Raw genomic sequence first — 22,655 nt, 5'->3', positions numbered from 1 at the left:
GCCCAGAGTGGAATGCAGTGGTGTGATCTTGGCTCACTGCAATCTCTGCCTCCTGGGTTCAAGTGATTCTTCTGCCTCAGCCTCCTGAGTAGCTGGGACTACAGGCACTCACCACCATGCCCGGCTAATTTTTTGTATTTTTAGTAGAGATGGGTTTTCACCATGTTGACCAGGCTGGTCTCGAACTCCTGACCTCATGATCCGCTTGCCTCGGCCTCCCAAAGTGCTGGGATTACAGGTGTGAGCCACCGTGCTTGGCCAACCGGCACCAATCTCTTTTTATTTTTTCGCACATATAAAAACTGCATCCCTACGTTAAGACAAAAACCAACTCTCCATTTCACCTATTCACCTAAAGCTTTCTTTTTTTTCTTTTGTTTATTTATTTATTTTGAGACAGAGTCTTGCTCTATTTCCCAGGCTAGAGTGCAGTGGCACAAACATGGCTCATAGCCTCTACCTCCTGGGCTCAAGTGATTTGCCTGCCTCAGTCTCTTCCAGAGTAGCCAGGACCATAGGTGTGCACCAACTGGCTAACTTTTTTTTTTTTTTTTGGTAGAGGTGGGGTCTTGCCATGTTGCCTAGGCTGAAATGATCCTCCTGCCTTGGCCTCCCAAAGTGCTGGGATTACAGGCGTGAGCCACCATGTCTAGCCACCTATAGCTTTCTTGCTGCATCCACTTCTCTTCAACTAAATGGTAAAGAACTACCTTATATGTGGTTCCGTAATTGCAACAACTGTGCAAGGAAATTTCATCCACGGAAGGGCTGGATTTGCCCTGGGATTTCTGGCATGGCCTAAGAGACACTTCTTCCTTAGTGACGAGAATAACTGGAATAGAGAGAAGGGACCTAACACATATGAAGCTCTCAACAAGTGCCAAACACCTTCTATGTTTAAATTTTACCAGCCTGGGCATGGTGGCTCATGCCTGTAATTCCAGCAGTTTGGGAGGCCGGGCAGGCAGATCACTTGAGGTCAGGAATTCCAGACCAGTCTGGCCAACATGGTGAAACCCTGTCTCTACTAAAAATACAAAAATTAGCCAGACGTGGTGATGGGCACCTGTAGTCCCAGCTGCTTGGGAGGCTGAGGCAGGAGAATTGCTTGAGCCTTGGAGGTGGAGCTTGCAGTGAGCCAAATCGTGCCATTGCACTCCAGCCTGGGCAACGAGAGCGAAACTCCGTCTCAAAAAAATTTTTTTTTTTTTACCATAAGCCTTTGAGGTAGGAATCAACCAGTAATCATATTTTGTAACCCCTCTTGAGGCTCAGAGGGGTTAAGTAACTTGCTCAAGGTCTTTATAATTAAACTGCCAAACTAGGAGTGAAGTTAGGGCTGGTTGATGACAAGTTTGTGGTCTAAACCATGTAGCTAAGAAGGGAGAGGTGCCTTTGCTTTTTTAAAGGTGCAGGCTTTCCACCCGTCTTTGAAAGGTTTCTTTCAATCTACAAACATTTGCTGAACTCCTTTATGTGTGAACCTCTCTGGAATTAGGACATATAAAAGTTTCACAGACAAAGTCCTTGTATTCAGCTCTTCTGATTCTTTGAGTCCATGATTTGTTGGTATTTATTCTTCAGATACTGAGTATCTACTATGTCAGCTCAGAAATGTAGAGGACATTGGCCTAGGAGCTGGAGATGGAAGAGACTAATATATAGAATCTAGAGTAAAAAACGGTTCTAAGTCCTGCCACCATCATTACCTCCTGCTAGTCCCCTTCAAGTCTTTGAGGACTTTCACGAGGTTGGGGGGCTTCTGGATAAGGCTGTTCCTAAGGGGACATAGGGAGGAGATTTCTTGGCATCTTTCACCATTTATTGTGGTTAGCACAGTCATCATAAACACCTGGCAAGAGCACTAAGCTTGGGAAATGAGACAGGCATACAATGAATTAACAAAAACAGGGAAAGATTTCGAAGGAGGAGAAATTGCTTATGAAAAATTAATGGGAAAACACCCTAAAGCTTGTGATCCACTTCTTTGCACTTTATGGTTTCTAGGTGGCCTTTGCACTTGGAGAAAGACTGTGGTTCAGAACATTCTAGGCCAGAGGAAAGGGCTGATTTATAATCCCAATATTGCTGCCAGTTTACTGTGTGATTCCAGGTGAATTATTCAACCTATTTATGTGTCAGTTCAGAAATGGAGTGATGTCAGTTTTGTCAGAATGTTTTTGGCAGGATCTCTGGTAAATGTTGAATGACAGCTATGCAACGTGTGAAACAGAACACTTTTGCTTTCTTCTTTGGGTCAGAATTTGACACATGGCTCAGAATTTGACACACAGCAGAGAACCCTTGGGAATCCGTGGTTTTCTGGGGTTAAAAAGAAAGCAAGAGACACCTGTTATTTGCATGGTGCTCTGTGTTCCCTGGTTTACAAAGCATTTTCAGATATCATCACAACTGATCCTTACCACATCTGTGAAGGGGGAACTCACGTCCCCATTTTATAGATGAGGAAACAGGTCATAGAGTCAATGTAATTCAATGGTGCTTTATTTTTTATTTTTATATTTTGCCTCAGCTATGCAGTTTTTTCATCTCAATACTTTGTGATAAGTGACCATCACAAATGTCATCACCAAATAACCAAAACACAACCTTCTTTTCTGGGGGCACCTCTTAGCCCCGCACAGACCTTAAACCCAGAGTCGACAGCACACAGCTGTGTATCACCACACATTCCAAACAAGCCACCACACCAAGAAATCTTCTTCGTGTTTATTATGCAGCAATGTCTGGGAGTACTTTGGAATGGACTGGCTTCTCTAAAGAAAGTTATTTGTGTTCATTTGGGGGATCGCCAGCTAAGATTCAACGTTGTTTTTTTTTTTGTTTCTGTAAGAGTAGGAAGGCCGTGAAAACAGAGGTTGTTTAGAGAATTGGCCTGGGACAATAACCATTTAGAAGCTTTAGGCACATAACCAGTTAAGTGTCCATCGACATCAAGCTGATGGAACAGAATCTCCTCTCTTTGGGGGTGGTGGTGATTGTGAACTGTAGGGCCCTGTTCCCCCATGGACAAAGGAAGCCCCTCACTCCTTTTCCCAGCAGAACAGGCCCTGCATATATAGTGCCTGTCTAGAGCCAGGGCCTCCATCTGGGTGTTGGAGAGTTGGTTCTGCTCAGCCCAGTTTTAGGGTGAACGATGACGCAGTTAGGGTGGCCTAGGAAGGGAGTTTTTCTACCTCTGTCCCCAGCTGGGTCTCTGGTGAGGCGGGAAGCACCCGGGATCTTCCTGGCCCTAGAGCCTGCAGGCTCCAGGCCGGCCCCTTGGATCTCACCGCGAGGAAGGCACCCTGCTGCCTGCACTTATTTGCATCCAAGAGTTTGCATTGAGACTGGCGCTTGCCTACTAGGTCAGCCACAGGGGGGTTCCCCAGGGACAGAGGTAGGGAAGGAGGACCTGTCTTGGGGTGGACAGGTGACGGGGTACCCTGGGTGGGGGAAGAGGTGCTGGTGAGAGGCTAAGCCCCAGCCCCCACTCTAATTCTCTAACAGCCCCTGGTCCGCATTTGAGTGCAGGCCTCTGTCTCAGCCAGGACCCTGACCCCAGGGCCCTCCACTTCCAGCAAAGCCCCCCACCCTCCCTCCCACTCCCTTTCCCCTCCCCCTCCCCACCAATTCCCGCTGGCCCCGCAGCGCTCCGGCCTCCCCCGGCCCGGCCCACTCGGCCTTGCTAGCCTGGCGCTGGGGGCGGGCACCAGCCCCCACCCCTCGGCGTCCCCTCCCCTTCACTTCCCCCTCCCCCTGTCCCCTCCTTTCTCTCCCTTCCCCCCCGTGGCGAGGCAGCAGCGGCGGCGGCGGCGGCAGCGGCGGTCGAGGCTGAGGCTGAGGCTGAGGAGGCGGCGGCGGCGGCGGGCGGGGCTCGGCTCGGGCTCCGCGGGCGGGCGGGCGGACATGGCGGCCAACATGTACCGGGTCGGAGGTAGGCAGGCTCGGCCCGACCCGGCCCGTGTGGGAGCGGGCTCCGGGAGCGGGGGGCCGGGGCGAGCGCACGCCAACTGCCGGGAGCCAAGGGCGCCGGGGCTGAGGTCGCAGGGGGCGGGGGCGCCGGGGCCCGCAGAGGGGCCGGGACTCCCCACCCCCACCCCCACCCCTCCCCTCCCCTCACCCCACGGGGGCTCGCGGGGGGCCGGGGCCACCTTCACCCTCGCACCCCGCCCAGTGTTTAGGGCCAGGCCTCTACTTGGGGGTACGAATTACTAGACACCCCCCTCCACGAAACCCTCATCGGGGTAGGGCCCGTCGAGCCCCCTGAGAAGGTGGCCTTCTCGCGTGGCTTCTAGGCGCTGGAGAGGATGAGGGGACATCCCCTCTCCTGCTTCTTCCCCACTCAGTGGGAGCCTGGGGTGGGGGCGGGGGCGGTGGGGGCCCAGCCAGGGGCCCAGCTGGACAGGCCTGTTTGCGAGCCGGGGCCCTGCACCTCCCCTTCCTCGGCCCCCCTCCTTTCGTTTCTGGTCCAGCCCCCCACGAATGGGGCTTCGTGGGACCTGGGAACCTCAGCCGGAGGTGGGGAGTTGAGCTCTGCCTGGACGTTTGCTCTGCTGCCTGCCTCCTTCCCAGTCTTCTGCGGAAGAGAGAAATAAGGTCAAACAAACTTTCTCCCTACTCACGACGCCCTCCTCCCTCTTTCCTGGTAAAATAATAATTCAGATAAGTGGCGTGTTTGTATGAGAGACTGGCTCTTCCTTCTCTGCTCATTAGCCGAGCTCCTGATGGATGGTGCTGGGAATGGCCTGGCTAAATGAGGCCACTTTGCAGAAGAGAGCGGCGAAAGAGCCACTAAGACAGACAATAACAATGCAGCTGCCTTTCAGATAAACACACAGTGGGAAGTTTCCAGCGAGCCTATTAGATGAGAGGAAAAGCCACACTTGAAAAATTTTATCCTTTTAGTTGAAAGCCTGCAGCAATTTCTTAATCACAAGACATTAAATGGATCTGGATTAAATATGGTAAAAGGGTAAAAAGGATGCTGATATCACCCCCGGAACACTTTGCCTCTTAGAAGTGATCCCCCTGGCCCCCTTTTTTCCTCATCTTCCCAGGTAGAACTGTGAAAAAGTTTGTCAGCGTTCTTCCTCTTACCTGTTCTGCTCATCTGATTTTTTTTTTTTTTAAAGTAGTAATTGAAATGTAGGTTGGACTGTGAAGCCTTTCTCCATGCTCTGAATGTGTCTTAGGTCAATAGTTTTATGTGAGAAGCAGCCTTCAGGGCAAATTGTATTGGAGGAAAAAGATGTGGAAGTAGTTATAATACAGAGGACACATGTTTAGTGTGCCCTGACTACACAGTGATAAGAGGTGTCTTTTTTGTTTATTATTAAAGAAATGACATATTGGGACAGAAGTCTAGGAGAAACTGATAAAACATTAATTGAAATGAAAATGCCAAGAAAATAAAGGTCTGTGAATAGTAGGCACGTGAGAGGATATATTAAGGCTTCATTATTATGTTTGCTTTTACCAGTGAATGAATTATGAGCTTAATTTCAAACGTGAATTGCCTAACATAAGAAGTCTAGGATTGACAAATCTGAACTTTCTGTTGAAAAGATTAAGTTCTGTACTTCCTTTAATTACAGATTATGTCTACTTTGAGAATTCCTCCAGCAACCCATACCTAATAAGAAGAATAGAAGAACTCAACAAGGTATACATTGAGTGTTCTTAATTTTAATATTAAAAATATTTATGTTCCCTTGACGGGTAATTGGGTAAAGGGTCGCCTGGTGCGGGGGCTCATGCCTGCAATCCCAGTAAATTGGGAGACCTGGCAGGTGGCTAGCTTGAGCCCAGGAGTTGGAGACCAGCCTGTGCAACATAGTGAGACCCTATCTCTATTTTTTTTTAAATTAATGTAAAAAATAAAAATAGGGCCGGGTGCAGTGGCTCATGCTTGTAATCTCAGCACTTTGGGAGGCTGAGGCGGCGGATCACCTGAGGTCGAGAGCTCGAGACCAGCCTGACCAACGTGGAGAAACCCTGTCTCTACTAAAAATACAAAAAAATTAGTCGGGCAAGGTGGCACATGCCTGTAATCCCAGCTGCTCGGGAGGCTGAGGCAGGAGAATCGCTTGAACCCCGGAGGTAGAGGTTGTGGTGAGCCAAGATTGTGCAATTGCACTCCAGCCTGGGCAATGAGCGAAACTCCGTCTCAAAAAATAAAAATAAATAAAAATAAAAATAAACTGGGTAAAGGCGCATAAGAGATGATTTTACTTTCAGTCCCAGACTCTTTGAAAGTTGAGATTTTAGGCTGGGCATGGTGGCTCACGCCTGTAATCCCAGCAATTTGGGAGGCCAAGGCAGGTGGATCACTTGAGGTCAGGAGTTCAAGACCAGCCTGGCTAACATGGTGAAACCCCGTTTCTACTAAAAAAGTACAAAAAAATTAGCCAGGCATGGTGGCATGCACCTGTAATCCCAGCTACTCAGGAGGCTGAGGCAGGAGAATCCAGGTGGAGGTTGCAGTGAGCTGAGATCACGCCACTGCACTCTAGCCTGGGTGACAGAGCAAAACACTGTCTCAAAAAAAAAAAAAAGTTGAGATTTTAGAGAGTTATGCAGGATTCTGAATTCCGAATATTCTTTTGCTTTTTTGTTACTGAATATTTAAAAGTCTGCAGATATTTTCAAATTGCTTAGAGCCTCTGAAAGAGCAGCTCACTTATGTAACTCAGACCCTTTTTATGTTTAGAGTCATAATGTGTATTTTTCCCTTTTTAGTGAATTAATATTTTCCTCTTCCAGGTTTAGAAGGAAGAAGCTAGGGAACACAATATTGAAAGGAATTGGCTGGGCGAGTGCGGTGGCTCACGCCTGTAATCCCAGCACTTTGGGAGGCCGAGGCAGGCGGATCACCTGAGGTCGGGAGTTTGAGACCAGTCTGACCAACATGGAGAAACCCCATCTCTACTAAAAATACAAAATTAGCTGAGTGTGTTGGTGCATGCCTGTAATCCCAGCCACTTGGGAGGCTGAGGCAGGAGAATTGCTTGAATCTGGGAGGTGTAGCTTGCAGTGAGCCAAGATCACGCCATTGCACTCCAGCCTGGGCAACAAGAGCGAAACTCTGTCTCAAAAAAAAAAAAAAAAAAAAAATTGAAGGGAATTTGTAAAATTCTGGACTAGGCTGGCCAGGCACGGTGGCTCACACCTATAATCCCAGCACTTTGGGAGGCCGAGGCAGGCAGATCACAAGGTCAGGAGATCGAGACTATCCTGGCTAACATAGTGAAACCCTATCTCTACTAAAAATACAAAAAAATTAGCCGGGCGTGGTGATGTGCACCTGTAATCTCAGTTATTTGGGAGGCTGAGGCAGGAGAATGGTATGAACCTGGGGGGCGGAGCCTGCAGTGAGCCAAGATCTCGCCACTGCACTCCAGCCTGGGTGACAGAGCGAGACTGTCTCAAAAAAAAAAAAAAAAAAAAAAATTCTGGACTAGGCTAAATTGTCTGTGGTAGCTCACACCTGTAATCCCAACATTTTGGAAAGCTGAGGCCTCAGGATCCTTAGAGTCCAGGAGTTCGAGACTAGCCTGGGTAACATAGGGAAACCCTATCTCTACCAAAAAAAAGAGTCGGGCATGATGGCACATGCCTGTAGTCCCAGTTACTTGGGAGGCTGAGGAAGATTGCTTGGGCCCAGGAGGTCAAGGCTGCAGTGAGCTGTGGTTGCATCACTGCACTCCAGCCTGGGTAACACAGACTGTCTCAAAATTAAAAAAAAAGTATGGTTTTGGTGTAATAAATATAAAGTGGCTTTGTACCTTTGGCCCAATTTAAAATTTTCACATTAAGGTTTGTCTGAGATCCTAGGTTATTAGGACAACAGAAGCCTTATGATTGCAGGAGAAGAAATTTTGTTTTGTGTTGTTTTTTTATTTTTTGAGATGAAGTTTTCACTCTTGTTGCCCAGACTGGAGTGCAATGGCACAATCTTGGCTCACTGCAACGTCTTCCTCCCAGGTTCAAGCGATTCTACTGTCTCCTCCTCCCAAGTCGCTGGGATTACAGGCATGCGCCACCATGCCTGGCTATTTTTTTTGTGTTTATTAGAGACAGGGTTTCACCATGTTGGTCGGGCTGGCCTTGAACTCCTGACCTCAGGCGATCCACCCGCCCCAGCCTCCCAAAGTGCTGGGATTACAGGTGTGAGCCACTGCGCCTGGCCAGGGTTTATAATGGAGGTACCAGAAAGCAGTCAAGCTGCGTGGACCGTAGATTTTCTAATGATGTTTTGTTTTCCTCCGATTTTCTAATGATGCTTTGTTTTCCTCCAGACTTCTCTGAGGGTTGTGTGGTTTATGAGACTTCATAGTGTTAAAACCTTTGTGTCTGTCTAGCTCTTACCTTTCCCTCAAAATGCCATCTGGTAACTTGTTCAGTTTTGTCTTGGGAAGGCAAGCCTGACCTAGGACATTCCTAGTTTGAAGAGCCTTGAGACCTTGGTTTGTTTTGGGAATATCCCAGGGAATTTGCATTATTTTTATTTTCTTCCAGAGTCAGGGAGACAGGGTCTCACTCTGTCACCCAGGCTGGAGTTCATTGGTATGATTATAGCTCACTGTAACCTTGAACTCCTGGACTCAAAGCAATACTGCTGCCTCAGTTCCCAAGTAGCTGAGACTACAGGCATGTACCACCATATCTGGCTAATTTTTTTTTTTTGTTGCTACGGATTCTTGGTCTGTTGCCCAGGCTGGAGTACAATGGCGTGTTCTCCAGTCGCTGCAACCTCTGTCTCCTGGGTTCAAGCAATTCTTCTGCCTCAGCCTCCTGAGTAGCTGGGATTACAGGCGCCCAACACCATGCCTGGCTAATTTTTGTATTTTTAGTAGAGACAAGGTTTCACCATGTTGGCCAGGCTGGTCTCAAACTCCTGACCTCAGGTGATCCACCCGCCTTGGCCTCCCAAAGTGCTGAGATTACAGGCGTGAGCCACTGCGCCGGCATTTTCTTTCTTTCTTTCTTTCTTTCTTTCTTTCTTTCTTTCTTTCTTTCTGTTTTTTGAGATGGAGTCTCGCTCTGTCTCCCAGGCTAGAGTGCAGTGGCGCGATCTCAGCTCACTGCAAACTCCGCCTTCCGGGTTCACACCATTCTCCTGCCTCAGCCTCCCAAGTAGCTGGGACTACAGGAGCCTGCCACTACTCCTGGCTATTTATTTATTTATTTATTTATTTATTTATTTAGTAGAGATGGGGTTTCACCGTGTTAGCCAGGATGGTCTCGATCTCCTGACCTCATGATCCGCCTGCCTCGGCGTCCCAAAGTGCTAGGATTACAGGCGTGAGCCACCGCGCCCAGCTTTTTTTTTTTTTTGAGATGGAGTTTTGCTGTTCTTGCCCAGGCTGGAGTACGATGGTGCAATCTTCTCTCACCACAACCTCTGCCTCCTGGGTTCAAGTGATTCTCCTGCCTCAGCCTCCTGAGCAGTTGGATTACAGGCATACACCACCAAGCCTGGCTAATTTTTAGCAGAGACGGGGTTTCTCCATGTTGGTCAGGCTGGTCTCAAACTCCCGACCTCAGGTGATCCACCACCTCGGCCTCCCAAAGTGCTGGGATTACAGGTGTGAGCCACCATGTCCGGCCTCCTTTTCTCAAAATAACTGTGCTACTGCATTTGCCTATGTTAGTTGTCACCCAGGCTGGAGTGCAGTAGCATAGATCCCGGCTCACTGCAGCCTCCTCCTCCCGGGTTCAAGGGATTCTCCTCCCTCAGCCTCCCAAGTAGCTGGGATTACAGGTGCCCGCCACCACACCCAGCTAATTTTTTTGTATTTTTAGTGAAGACGGAGTTTCACCATGTTGGCCAGGCTGGTCTTGAACTCCTGACATCAAGTGATCCACCCGCCTTGGCCTCCCAAAGTGCTGAGATTACAGGCGTGAACCACTGCACCCGGCCTAATGTTTAAACTTTTTGTAGAGATGGAGTCTCGCTATGTTGCCCAGGCTGATCTAGAACTCCTGGCCTCAAGCAGTCCCCCATCTTGGTCTCTCAAAGCACTGGGATTACAAGCTGGCTGCCTTTGCATTAAAAAAAAATTACTTAGTCTTTGAGACCACCAAATGAAGAGAATGGCCTCAAGTTTTGATCAGTCTGTGGATGGGAACTGTTGGCATGTGATTCTGATCTTTTATGTTATTGATGTAAGGTATAAGAATTGAGACAACTCCAAACTATCTACCATATCAGTTTAATTAGAAAGTTAATTAGATTGAAATAGAAATCTCGACCTATGAGACCCTATATTCTTTGGCTGTCACTGCCTCTCTCTGACCTCCACTTTCGCTAAAAGCAGGTGGGAGCTCTGCCTTGCTTACTTGGCACAAAGCACAGTGGGCTCTTCGCTGTTTCTCCCTGCAACCACCTTAGGAGGACCGTTTATTTGTGTCCATCCTACCCCTCACCCCTTGCTCTTTTTTCCATATCATTTATCACCTCCAAATATACTTACTGTGTTTATTTTCATTACCTGTCTTCCTAGAGTGTCAGCTGTAGTGATCTTTTCTGTTTTGTCCAGTTGTGCATTCTGAGTGCCTTAGAATAGTGGCTGGCACATAGTTAAAGGCATTCACTAAATACTTGCTGAATTAATTAATTTCTGAAATGTCTGATGTTAATGCTTATACGTACATAGCTTTAATATTTACCAACTGCTTTGATTCATTCATTTTACAAATAAAATTGAGGACCTTCTACCAGCCAGGTACTTTTAGACAGTGAGAATGCAAGGGTGATAAAAAACAGGTCTAGCAGAGACAGACATCAACCATATAGTCCCACAAGTGAAAGTAAAATTGTAGCTGTGCTAAGTTTAGAAATGTCACAGCATGGTGCTCTGGAAACCTAACCCAGGATTCACATTTGTTACCCTTTTGAGCCTCACAGAACCTTACACCTTAAGGTAGCTAAATCATGCATTGTTTTCTTGAGGCACATAGTAGCTAAATGATTGGGTTGCACATCTAGGTGAACATAGCTTATTTCACACTCCTTTATCATTTAATTGCCATTCACTTCTGAAATGCCCACCTCCTCCATCCTCACCTCCTCCCTCCCCCTACCTGTTGTCAGCACAGAGTCATCCATGTAGTAGTGAGTCTCCAGGGCTGGGGTTGTGTTGTGAGAGATGGGATTCTTTGTAATTTCACAAAATGGTAGTTTGAATGGCTAATTGAAATATTTACATAGGGTCTTTGTTTCTGAAGGGATGTGAAAAAGACATCTTATTTTAGATAATTCATTAAGCAAATATTATTGAGTACCTGTTATGTACCAGGCACTATGCTAGGCTCAGAGATAGAATGTGAACAAGATGGACATGGTCTCTACCCATACAGGGTCTACATTCTCATGAGGGAGACACCCGGAGAGACAAGTTGACGGGCATAAAGAAAATAGTAATAGTAATGAATTGTATTAACTTCTAAGAAGGCAAGAACCTTAACGTAGAGAATGACAGGTCATTTCCTTTAGGTAGGGTGGGACAGGACATTGAAGTTGAGGCCTAAAGAATGAGGAAGAGGGAACCATGGGAAGAGAGGCCACGGGAGTGTTCTAGATAAAGGCCCTGGGAAGATCAGAGTTGAAATTGGCTAGGTAGGGAAAGTTAACATGATGGGAAAATCCAAATAATGATTTAAAAGTACTTGAAGACAGGCATGGTGGCTCAGGCCTGTAGTCCCAGCTGCTTGAGAGGCTGAGGCAGGAGGATTGCTTGAGCCTGGGGGTTTGAGACCAGCCTGTGCAACATAATAAGACCCCCCATCTCTGAAAAAAACCAAAACAAGGCCAGATGCAGTGGCTCACACCTGTAATCCCAGGACTTTGGGAGGCCGAGGTGGGGGGATCACCTGACAGGAGTTTGAGACCAGCCTGGTCAATGTGGTGAAACCCTATCTCTACTAAAAGTACAAAATTAGCCGGGAGTGGTGGCGCATGCCTGTAATCCCAGCTGCTCGGGAGGCTGAGGCAGGAGAATCGCTTGAACCCATGAGGTGGAAGTTGCAGTGAGCTGAGATCGTGCCATTGCACTCCAGCCTGGGCAACAGTGAAACTCCATCTCAACAAACAAACAAAAAAACCAAAACAAAACCACCTCTAAACTGAAAATACTTACTTTGTTCTGATTGATAAGCTAGGAAAAAAAGGCTACTTGGGAGGCTGAGGCAGGAAGATCGCTTGAACCAGGGAGTCGGAGGTTGCAGTGAGCCGATATTGCGCCACTGCACTCAAGCCTGGCAACAGAACAGTACTCCATCTAAAAAAAAAAAAAAAAAAAAAAAGTGTGTGTGTGTGTGTGTATATATATATGTATATATATAAATGAACTCTTAATTGCTGTAATGCACTTAGTCTCAAACCCTGTACTTACTTCATTAAATGCCATTAACAGTTGCAGACTGGCACTGGACTGTAGACCCATGAGTAACCATGCTTCAGAAGAATGCTGGAGAGGGTGTGTTTGTAGAGGGGAAGAGGAATATGGTAGCTGTAAGCTACCTAGTAGCCAAGTGAGTGCATGGTCAAGAAGAGACTATTTTGAACTATGCTCCCCGCCCCCTAAGCAGGTTTAAATAAGAATTTAATTAGCTTTGTGTAGCATCCCTATTGGAGGAACTCACTAGTGAGGCAGAAAAAAATATGCCTCGAAACTGTTGATTTGGATTTTTTTTTTTTTTTTTTTGAGACGTATTGTCACTCTGTCACCCAGGCTGGAGTGCAGTGGTGTGGTCTTGGCTCACTGCAACCTCCACCTCTCAGGTTCAAGCGATTCTCCTGCCTCAGCCTCCCGAGTAGCTGGGACTACAGGTGTGTGCCACCACACCCGGCTAATTTTTGTATTTTTGGTAGAGACGGGGTTTTACTATGTTGGCCAGGCTGGTCTAGAACTCCTGACCTCGTGATCTGCCCACCTTGGACTCCCAAAGTGTTGGGATTACAGGCATGAGCCACCACACCTGGCCTGGATTTTTAATGTCTCAAGAAGAGACAAAAATCACATTGAAAATCCAAAGCAACAATTTCAAGGCATATCTCAAGAAGACAGAAATGACTAAAAGCTTATATTTGAAGTCATTGATAGATTTTATTTTATTTACATGGAAATCTTGGCCTGTTCATTTAGCAGATTGCTGGATCATTACTTCTGGAGAATGTGTTTGATCACAATATTATGAAAAATAGAAGCACTTTGGTTAGAAATTTAATATGATGGGTGCAGTGCACCAGCATGGCACATGTATACATATGTAACTTACCTGCACATTGGGCACATGTACCATAAAACCTAAAGTATAATAATAATAATAATAAAAGAAAAAAAAAAAAAAAAAAAAAAAAGAAATTTAATATGATTTCAGTTTTAAGGGGCACTGTTTCCACAGGACTATTTCTTAATCTAAAATACTGCTGCTGAACTTCGTAAAATTGACAAATTTACTGTCACACTTATATTCTTCTTTGTATTTGAGTATATCTGTAAGACCAGAGAAATTTCTGAAAATTTGTTCTCACATTTGTTTGAAAATGGAAATCACAATAGCATTTTATTATAATCTGTGTGTTTTTACAGGGAACTTTGTAATGAATGATTGACCTTCTTGAGAGCTCTCAGAATTCTAGAGAATAGGAGAGCAGGAGCCTGGGCCCCAGCTGCAGTAAATGACAGCATAACTGAATTTTTTTTTGAAGCCATCATACTTTGGAAGAACCTAACTGAATATTGATTGCATTGTAGACTGTAGCCAAAAAGAAATGAGAGTTTCAGTGTTCATAACTCAAGGTTTTTAATATTTTTAGATGTGAAGGTAAACTAAGTACTGCTTAGAGTATTGACTCTTAGAGATTCGTAGACTTCCTTGGGCTAGAGAATGCTTTTCCAGGTCAACTGGTCTGTTCTGCATGATGGCTGCTTCCCACCTGCAGAGCTTCACTGTCCATGGAACATGGGATACTTAGGGGAGGGCTTGGTGATTTTACACTTAGCTAGTGCTTTCTGGGAATGGGTTTGGACGAGGTGTGTTTAAATGACTGAAATAAATTATTTCCGTCAGTTGTGGCTTTAAAAATTGGGGGGATTAGTTTCTTTTTCTTTCTTTTTTTTTTTTTTTAACGCTAGTTAATTGAAGCAGTGGGGGGATTAGTTTCTTAAAGCTAATCAGTGTTAACTATGTCTGGCTTTAATCATTAAAGCAGTCTAATCAGTTTAGTTTAATTAATGCCAGTGTTATTATATGTTTGACATTCCAGTTGTGCTTGGAAGCAGAACAAATGTTGTTCATCCTTATTTGAATTTTTTAGCTCTGTGGTTATCCTGCAGTTGTGGTTGGCACCAGTGTTAATGAGCATGATCATATAATTGTGCTGTATCTAGTTTCGTTTTATAAATTATTTGACTCTAATATTCAGTACAAATGACTTTTATTTTTCTTATCTCTTAGACTGCAAGTGGCAACGTGGAAGCAAAAGTAGTATGCTTTTATAGACGACGTGATATTTCCAACACACTTATAATGCTCGCAGATAAGCATGCTAGTAAGTTGTTTTTCTCTGATTAAAAAAATGTTTAAGTCTTGTGTTTTTTATGATGAGGTGGAAACATGCTTTTTCTTACCTGAAGCCTTTTGCTTGTCCATTTATCTTCTTTGTAGTTTTGATGGGAGTAAAATAAGTGATACTAACTGAAACCAAACACTGGTGTTTGGTTTTAGTGTATATGTGTATATATGTGTGTATGTAATTTTATATATATATAAATATATATGTATATATATAAATATATATGTATAAATATATATGTATATATATACATACATATATATATGTATATATATATTTTTTTTCGGAGACAAAGTTTGCTCTGTCACCTAGGCTGGATGCAGTGGTGTGATCATGGCTCACTGCAGCCTCAAAATCACGGGCTCAAGTGAGCCTCCTGCCTCATCCTTGCAAAGTGCTGGGATTACAGATGTGAGCTACCAGGCCTGGCCTAGTATATGGTTTTTTAGGTTGCATCACATTCATTAATTGGTGAAAATGTTGACATAGAAGCCTTTGTAAATAGGCTTTAGCAAAGGATCTGGGCAGTGTCTTGCCATCTCCTGTTTTCAGTGGTGGATTTTTCTTCTGAATAGAGATGGAGTCTTGCTATGTTGCCCAGGCTGGTCTTGAACCCTAGGCCTCAAGTAATCTCTCACCTTGGCCTCTCAAAGAGCTGGGATTACATGCATGAGGTACTGGGCCTGGCCCATTGGTGGTTTTGTGAGGATACAGATAGGAGGAAATTTATACTTCACTGTTTTGAAGGATGTTTTCTCCCCGCTAAAACAACTGAATAATACTTAGTGTTTTTGGCGAAGGGGCTAGGTCTTGCTCTGTTGCCCAGGCTGGAGAGTGCAGTGACACAATCATGGCTCACTGCAGCCTCGACGTCCCAGGCTCAAGCAATACCCCCACCTCAGCCTCCAGAGTAGGTAGGTCCACAGGTGTGTGTCACGACACTAGGCTAATTTAAAAAAAAACGTGTTAGAGATAGAGTCTCCCTATGTTTCTCAGGCTGGTCTGGAACTCTTGGGCTCAAGTGATCCTCCTGCCTTGGCTTTCCAAAGGCTCAAGTGATCCTCCTGCCTCGGCTTTCCAAAGTGCTGGGATTATTGGTGTGAGCCACCATGCCCAGCCACATTTTCCCCCCCATCTTTCCAATTCAGGGGTACATGTGCAGGATGTGCAGGTTTTATTATTTAATTTAATTTAATTAATTAATTAATTTATTTATTTATTTATTTTGAGATTGAGTCTTGCTCTGTCACCCAGGCTGGAGTGCAGTGGTGCCATCTTGGCTCACTGCAACCTCCACCTTCTGGATTCAGGCGATTCTCCTGCCTCAGCCTCCCAGGTAGCTGGGATTACAGGTGGGTGCCACCACACCTAGCTAATTTTTGTATTTTTAGCAGAGACGGGGTTTCACCATGTTGGTCAGGCTGGTCTGGAACTCCAGACCTCATGATCCGCTCACTTCAGCCTCCCAAAGTGCTGGGATTACAGTGCAATAACATGATCTCAGCTCACTGTAACCTCTGCTTCCCAACTTCAAGCAATTCTCCTGCCTCAGCCTCCCGAGTAGCTGGGATTACAGGCATGCACCACCATGCCCAGCTAATTTTTGTACTTTTAGTAGAGACAAAAATTATTTAGTAGAGACAAAAAAATTCACCATGTTGGCCAGGCTGGTGTTGAACTCCTGACCTCAAGTGATCCGCCCACCTTGGAAGTGCTGGGATTACAGGTGTGAGCCACCCCGCCCGGCCAGTTTGATACTTTGATTTATAATCACTATGGTCTTGAGGACGCTGAAGCTTTTGAAATGTTCTGGTATGGGTGTAAGGAAGGCTGCTGTTTGCATAGGTTTGTTCTGAGTTTGCTTGAGAGTCGTTGCCCCACTGTGTCATCGGTTTAGCCAGGCAAGTTAGTTGTCTCATAAGTTAAATTCTTACTGTATTTTCTCCTGTAGTTCATAGTGTTTTTCTGTTTCTGTACAGAAAGTGTTCATTATTTCAATTAATTGCTGACATGTAAAAGAAAAAAGTATTCATTATGATATGAGTTCTGACATGTTTACAAATTATATATTCAACATATCAAGGCTTCACATTTGCTACTGATAATGAGAACAAAATATTGCTTTAAAAGCACCAGGCTGGTGTTGAACTCCTAGCCTCAAGGGATCCTCACAAAGTGCTGGGATTACAGGTGTGAGTCACCATGCCTGGTCCCAAATTGCTTTTTTTTTTTTTCTCCCTTTATGCTTTTTTTTTTTTTTTTTTTTGGAGACAAGGTCTTGCTCTCTTGCCCAGGCTGGAGTGCAGTGGCAGGATCATAGCTCACTGCAGCCTTGAATCAAGCCTTGGCTCAAAGGATCTTCCTGCCTCAGCCTTTAGAGAAGCTGGGAGTACAGGTGCATCCCACCATGCCTAGCTAATTAAAAAACATTTTTTTTTTTGGTAGAAATGGGGTCTTGTTATGTTGCCAGGGTTGGTCTCAAACTCTTGGCCTCAAGCAGTCCTCCGACCTCGGCCTCCCAAAATGTTGGGATTACAGGTGTGAGGCACCACACCCAACTAGCAACAACCTTAGAAGCTAGATTACAAGCATGATTAAATCCAAAGTATATGAACATAAATGAGATTTTAAAAAGTATTTTATTATTTTATTTATTTATTTAGAGACAGAGTTTTGCTCTTGTTGCCCAGGCTGGAGTGCAGTGGCACGATCTTGGCTCACTGCAACCTCCACCTCCCAAATCAAGTGATTCTCCTGCCTCAGCGTCCCCAGTAGCTGGGATTACAGGCATGTGCCACTATGCCTGGCAAATTTTGTATTTTTAGTAGAGACGGGATAGGCTGGTCTCAAACTCCCAACCTCAGGTGATCTGCCCGCCTCTGCCTTTCAAAATGGTGGGATTACAGGCATGAGCCACCGTGGCCAGCAATATGAGATATTTTATCTTTTTTTTTTGAGATGGAGTCTTGCTGTGTCGCCCAGGCTGGAGTGCAGTGGCGCGATCTCGGCTCACTGCAAGCTCCGCCTCCCAGGTTCACGCCATTCTCCTGCCTCAGCCTCCCGAGAAGCTGGGACTACAGGCGCCCGCCACCACGCCCGGCTAATTTTTTTGTATTTTCAGTAGATACGAGGTTTCACCGTGTTAGCCAGGATGGTCTCGATCTCCTGACCTCGTGATCTGCCTGCCTTGGCCTCCCAAAGTGCTGGGATTACAGGCGTGAGCCACTGCGCCCGGCCTGAGATATTTTACCTTTTTTAAGTTTATGTTGTAAATGGTGAATAAAATCTAAACAAGTTTGCATATATACTTTAATACATTAAATTTATAGATTTTTGCTATAACCAAAATACCTGATTAGTATGTCATTCTAAAAAGCAATATCTTGGCCAGGAGTGGTGGCTCATGCTTGTAATCTCACCATTTAGGGAGGCCAAGTTGGGAGGATTGCTTGAGGGTAGGAGTTCGAGATCAGCCTGGCCAACTTAGCAAGACCCTGACTCTATTTTAAAAAAAATTATTGCTGCAAAAGTAGTGAGAGGAAATGATTTTTAGGGGGTCTGCTCACTGTTGGTAGACCATCTGCTGACTGGAGAGTCTCAGCATGGCAGCATCTTGGTCCTGTCTATTTTAGGATTGGGTATGTAGAAAATTAATTTCTTCATAATTGATTAGCCTGCTGGTATTAACTCGTAGAAAATAAATTTTAGGGAACTTAGCATCGAGCAAATCATGTAGTAGTCATCACGCATTTTTTCTTTCATTTTTTTCCCCTTCTGCTTCCCACCCTCACCACACATTTTAAAGAAAGACCTGGGTTCAGATTCTGGTTGGCTGTTTTACTGCTTGCAATAGGAAAATTTCATAACTTCTTAGTGATTTCCATTTTTTCTCATCTGTAAAATAGTAGGGAAATTACTTCATTTTATGTTATAGATATATTTTACCACCAAAAAACGGGGAGAAAAATGACACCCATATTGATGTGAGGATTATGACGTAAGGAACAACTCATAATGGGTGTGTAATAAATGTCAGATGGTTTGTTTTCTACCTACCCAGCAATTTGTAGTTTATCCCTATGGGTGGATTACTTCTATGTATATTTATCTGTTTAGAAGGATTACTTCTATGTACATTATTTGTTGATTTTACTTTCAGAGGCAACTATATATCTGGGAATGGTGGAGTTAGACGTATCTTACTGTATTTCTGTTGATATTGACTAAAACATCAGGTGCAGAGAGCACATAAAGTTGTCTGAAGAATTCATGTTTTATGAGGAGTTTTTTAGGGAGGATTAATGGAGAAAGTGTTATTAGAATGAGTTCAAAACTGGAGTCCTGAGTGTGGATGCCACTTAATTTTCCCGAACTTTAGTTTTTCCATTTAAAAAACTCTTCTCATTATGGACTCTTTTTTATTTTTTGAAATAGAGTCTTGCTCTATTGCCCAGGCTGGAGTGCAGTGGCACAATCTTGTCTCAAGCAATTCTCATGCCTCAGCCTCCCGAATAGCTGAGAGTACAGGCGCATGCCACCACGCCTGGCTAATTTTTGCATTTTTAATAGAGATGAGGTTTTGCCATGTTGGCCAGGCTGGTCTCCAACTCCTGGGCTCTCCAGTGATCCTCCTGCCTTGGCCTCCCAAAGTGCCATGATTACAGGTGTGAGCCACTGCGCCTGGCCATTATGGACTCTAATTTTTTTTTTTTTTTGAGATGGAGTTTCGCTCTTTTTGCCCAGGCTGGAGTGCAGTGGCGTGTGATCTCAGCTCAACGTAACCTCCACTTCCCAGGTTCAAGCGATTCTCCTGCCTCAACCCCCTGAGTAGTTGGAAGTACAGGCATGCGCCACCATGCCCGATTAATTTTATATTTTTAGTAGAGACGGGGTTTCTCTGTATTGGTCAGGCTGGTCTCGAACTCCCTACCTCAGCTGATCCGCCCACCTCTGCCTCCCAAAGTGCTGGATTACAGGTGTGAGCCACTGTGCCCAGCTTATGGACTCTTAAAAAAAAACAAACTTTTTATTACAGAAAACTTTTCATCATGTACAAGCAGAGAAGAATACAGTATGCCTGGTGTTTCCATCACTGTGTGTTAACAGTAATCCACACATGATCAATTGTGATTCATCTAGACCCCTACTCGCTAGCCCTTATTTTGAAGCATGTCAAAGAAGCCTTACCTTTTTATCTGTAAATATTTCAGTACTTACTTCTAAAAGGTCATAATGTCTTTCAAACTTAAAGCGTCCAAGTGTATAAGGAACTCTCCATGCCATTTACTCAGATTCAAGAGTTGCTAACATTTTGCCCTATTGGCTTTATCATTCTGTATATAATGCAAACATACATATATTATTTTCTGAACCATTTAATAGTAAGTTGGAGACTTCAGTGTATTTTTTTTTTGGGGGGGGGGACGGAGTCTAGCTCTGTTGCCCATAGTTGAATAAAAAATTACATAAAGCCAGCACTTTGGGAGGCTGAGGCAGGATGATTCCATGAGCCCAGGAATTAGATACCAGGCTGGACAGCACAGGAATACCCCATTTCAACAACAACAAAAAGAAAAGATTAGCTGGGTGTGGTGGCACACAGCTCTGGTCCCAGTTACTCAGGAGACTGAGGCAGGAGGATTGCTTGAGCCCAGGAGATTGAGGCTGCAGTGAGCTGTGTTCACGCCACACCCTGGGTGTGTTTGCACTCCACCCTGGGTGACAAAGGGAGACCCTTTCTCTTGGGGGAAAAAGAATGGATTAAGAGACCTAGAAAGTAAGTCCAGAAGCCATAAGATTTTTTTTTTTTTTTTTTTGAGACAGAGTCTCGCTCTGTCGCCTAGGCTTGAGTGCAGTGGCACAATCTTGGCTCACTGCAACCTCCACCTCCTGGGTTCAAGCGATTCTCCTGTCTCAGCCTCCCGAGTAGCTTTGATTACATAATAATTAAATAGTAATAATAATTATTTTTTGAGATGGAGTTTCGCTCTTGTTGCCCAGGCTGGAGCGCAATGGCGCGATCTCCGGCTCACCGCAACCTCCGCCTCCTGGGTTCAAGCAATTCCCTGCCCCAGCCTCCCGAGCAGCTGGGATTACAGGCGTGTGCCACCACACCCGGCTAATTTTGTATTTTTAGTAGAGACGGGGTGTCTCCATGTTGGTCAGGGTGGTCTCGAACTCCCAGCCTCAGGTGGTCTGCCCACCTCGGCCTCCCAAAGTGCTGGGATTACAGGTGTGAGCCACCGCGCCTGGCTGAAAAGGGGAAATTATTAAAAAGGAAAACATCATAAGTTGAGTTCAGTAACAATATAAAAGACCAAATGAAGATTCTTTTTTTCTTTCTTTTTTTTTTTTTTTTTTTTTTTTTTGAGACAGTCTCACTCTGTCGCCCAGGCTGGAGTGCAGTGGTGCAATTTCGGCTCACTGCAACCTCTGCCTCATGGGTTCAAGTGATTCGCCTGCCTCAGCCTTCTGAGTAGCTGGAACTACAGGTGCGCGCCACCATGCCTGGTTAATTTTTGTATTTTTGTAGAGACTGAGTTTCGCCGTGTTGGCCAGGATGGTCTCGAACTTCTGACCTCAAGTGATCCACCTGCCTTGGCCTCCCAAAGTGCTCGGATTAGAGGCATGAGCCACTTTGCGTGGCCCCATCCTGTATTTTATTTTATTTATTTGGTTATATATAATTACAGTTCTACCTACAAAGGAGGGTGAGATAGGAGAATCACTTGAGTCCAGTATCTCAACGTTGGAATGAGCTATGATTGAGCAATTGCCTTCCAGCCTGGGCAATAGAGTGACACCTGTGTCTCTTTAAAAAAAAAAAAAAAAAAATTTATAAACAAGATGAATAACTTCCTGACAAATAAAAAGAAAATTTAGTGCCAGGTGCAGTGGCTCACGCCTCTAATCCCAGCACTTTGGGAGGCCGAGGCGGGTGGATCACTGGAGGTCAGGAGTTCGGCCTGACCAACATGGTGAAACCCTGTGTCTACTAAGAATGCAAAATTAACTGGGCATGGCGGCACACGCCTGTAATTCCAGCTGCTTGGGAGGCTGAGGCAGAATTGCTTGAACCCGGAAGGTGGAGGTTGTAGTGAGCTGAGATTGTACCATTGCACGCCAGCCTGGGCAACAGGAGCGAAACTCCGTCTCAAAAAAAAAAAAAAAAAAGAAAGAAAATTTAGGCCAGGGGCAGTGGCTTACGCCTGTAATCCAAGCACTTTTGGAGGCCAAGGCAGGAGGACCACTTGAGTCCAGGAGTTGGAGACTAGCCTGGGCAACACAGCGAGACCTCATATCTAAAAGTCAAAAAAAAAAAAAGGAAATTTCAGAAAACTGGTACAAAGAAGGAAGGAAAACACATACACACACACACACACACACACACACACACACACACACACATCGTTGGCTGGGCACCGTGGCTCCCAGCACTTTGGCTTCTAGCACTTTGGGGGCACGAGATGGGTAGATCACTTGAGGCCAGGACCAACATGGCAAAAACCCATCTCTAGGAAAAATACAAAAATTGGCTGGGCATGGTGGCTCACGCCTGTAATCCCAGCACTTTGGGAGGCTGAGGTGGGCGGATCATGAGGTCAGAAGATCGAGACCATCCAGGCCAACATGGTGAAACCTCGTATCTACTAAAAATACAAAAATTAGCTGGGTATGGTGGCATGTGCCTATAGTCCCAGCTACTCAGGAGGCTGAGGCAAGAGAATTGCTTGAACCCGGGAGGTGGAGGTTGCAGTGAGCTGAGATCATGCCACTGCACTCCAGCCTGTTGACAGAGCGAGACTCCATCTCAAAAAAAAAAAAAAAAAAAAATGCAAAAATTAGTCAGGCGTGGTGGCAGGCGCCTGTGATCCTAGCTACTCAGGAGGCTGAGGCAGGAGAATGCCTTGAATCCAGGAGGCAGAGGTTGCAGTGAGCCAAGATCGTGTCACTGCCCTCCAGCCTGGGTGACACACTGAGACTCTATCTCAAATAAAAAAGTAAAATAAAAAATAAAACATTAATACAGATCGCTGGAGGTTGAGGCTGCAGTAAGCCGTGATTGCGCCAC

General features: G+C 45.3%; 1 protein-coding gene across 9 annotated transcripts in view; it reads left to right on the top strand.

Annotated features, from left to right (window-relative positions):
• Positions 1-3,837: 3,837 nt before the first annotated feature.
• Positions 3,838-22,655, top strand: part of MTA3 (metastasis associated 1 family member 3) — a 180,495-nt gene continuing 161,677 nt past the window's right edge. For 6 of the 9 annotated variants that reach the window (XR_010136144.1, XM_024241870.3, XM_024241869.3 and 3 more), the window contains exons 1-3: positions 3,838-3,937; positions 5,598-5,665; positions 14,467-14,560. Coding sequence is in view for 8 of the 9 variants with exons in the window: in XM_024241870.3 (XP_024097638.1) it covers positions 3,910-3,937; positions 5,598-5,665; positions 14,467-14,560 (190 nt within the window). In the remaining variant the exon portion in view is untranslated. 9 annotated transcript variants of the gene reach the window in all.

This window comes from Pongo abelii, chromosome 12, assembly GCF_028885655.2.
Source record: "Pongo abelii isolate AG06213 chromosome 12, NHGRI_mPonAbe1-v2.0_pri, whole genome shotgun sequence".
Classification (NCBI taxonomy): Eukaryota; Metazoa; Chordata; class Mammalia; order Primates; family Hominidae; genus Pongo; species Pongo abelii.
The sequence above is the reverse complement of the archived record's forward strand: the minus strand, read 5'-3'. Positions and strand labels throughout refer to the sequence as shown.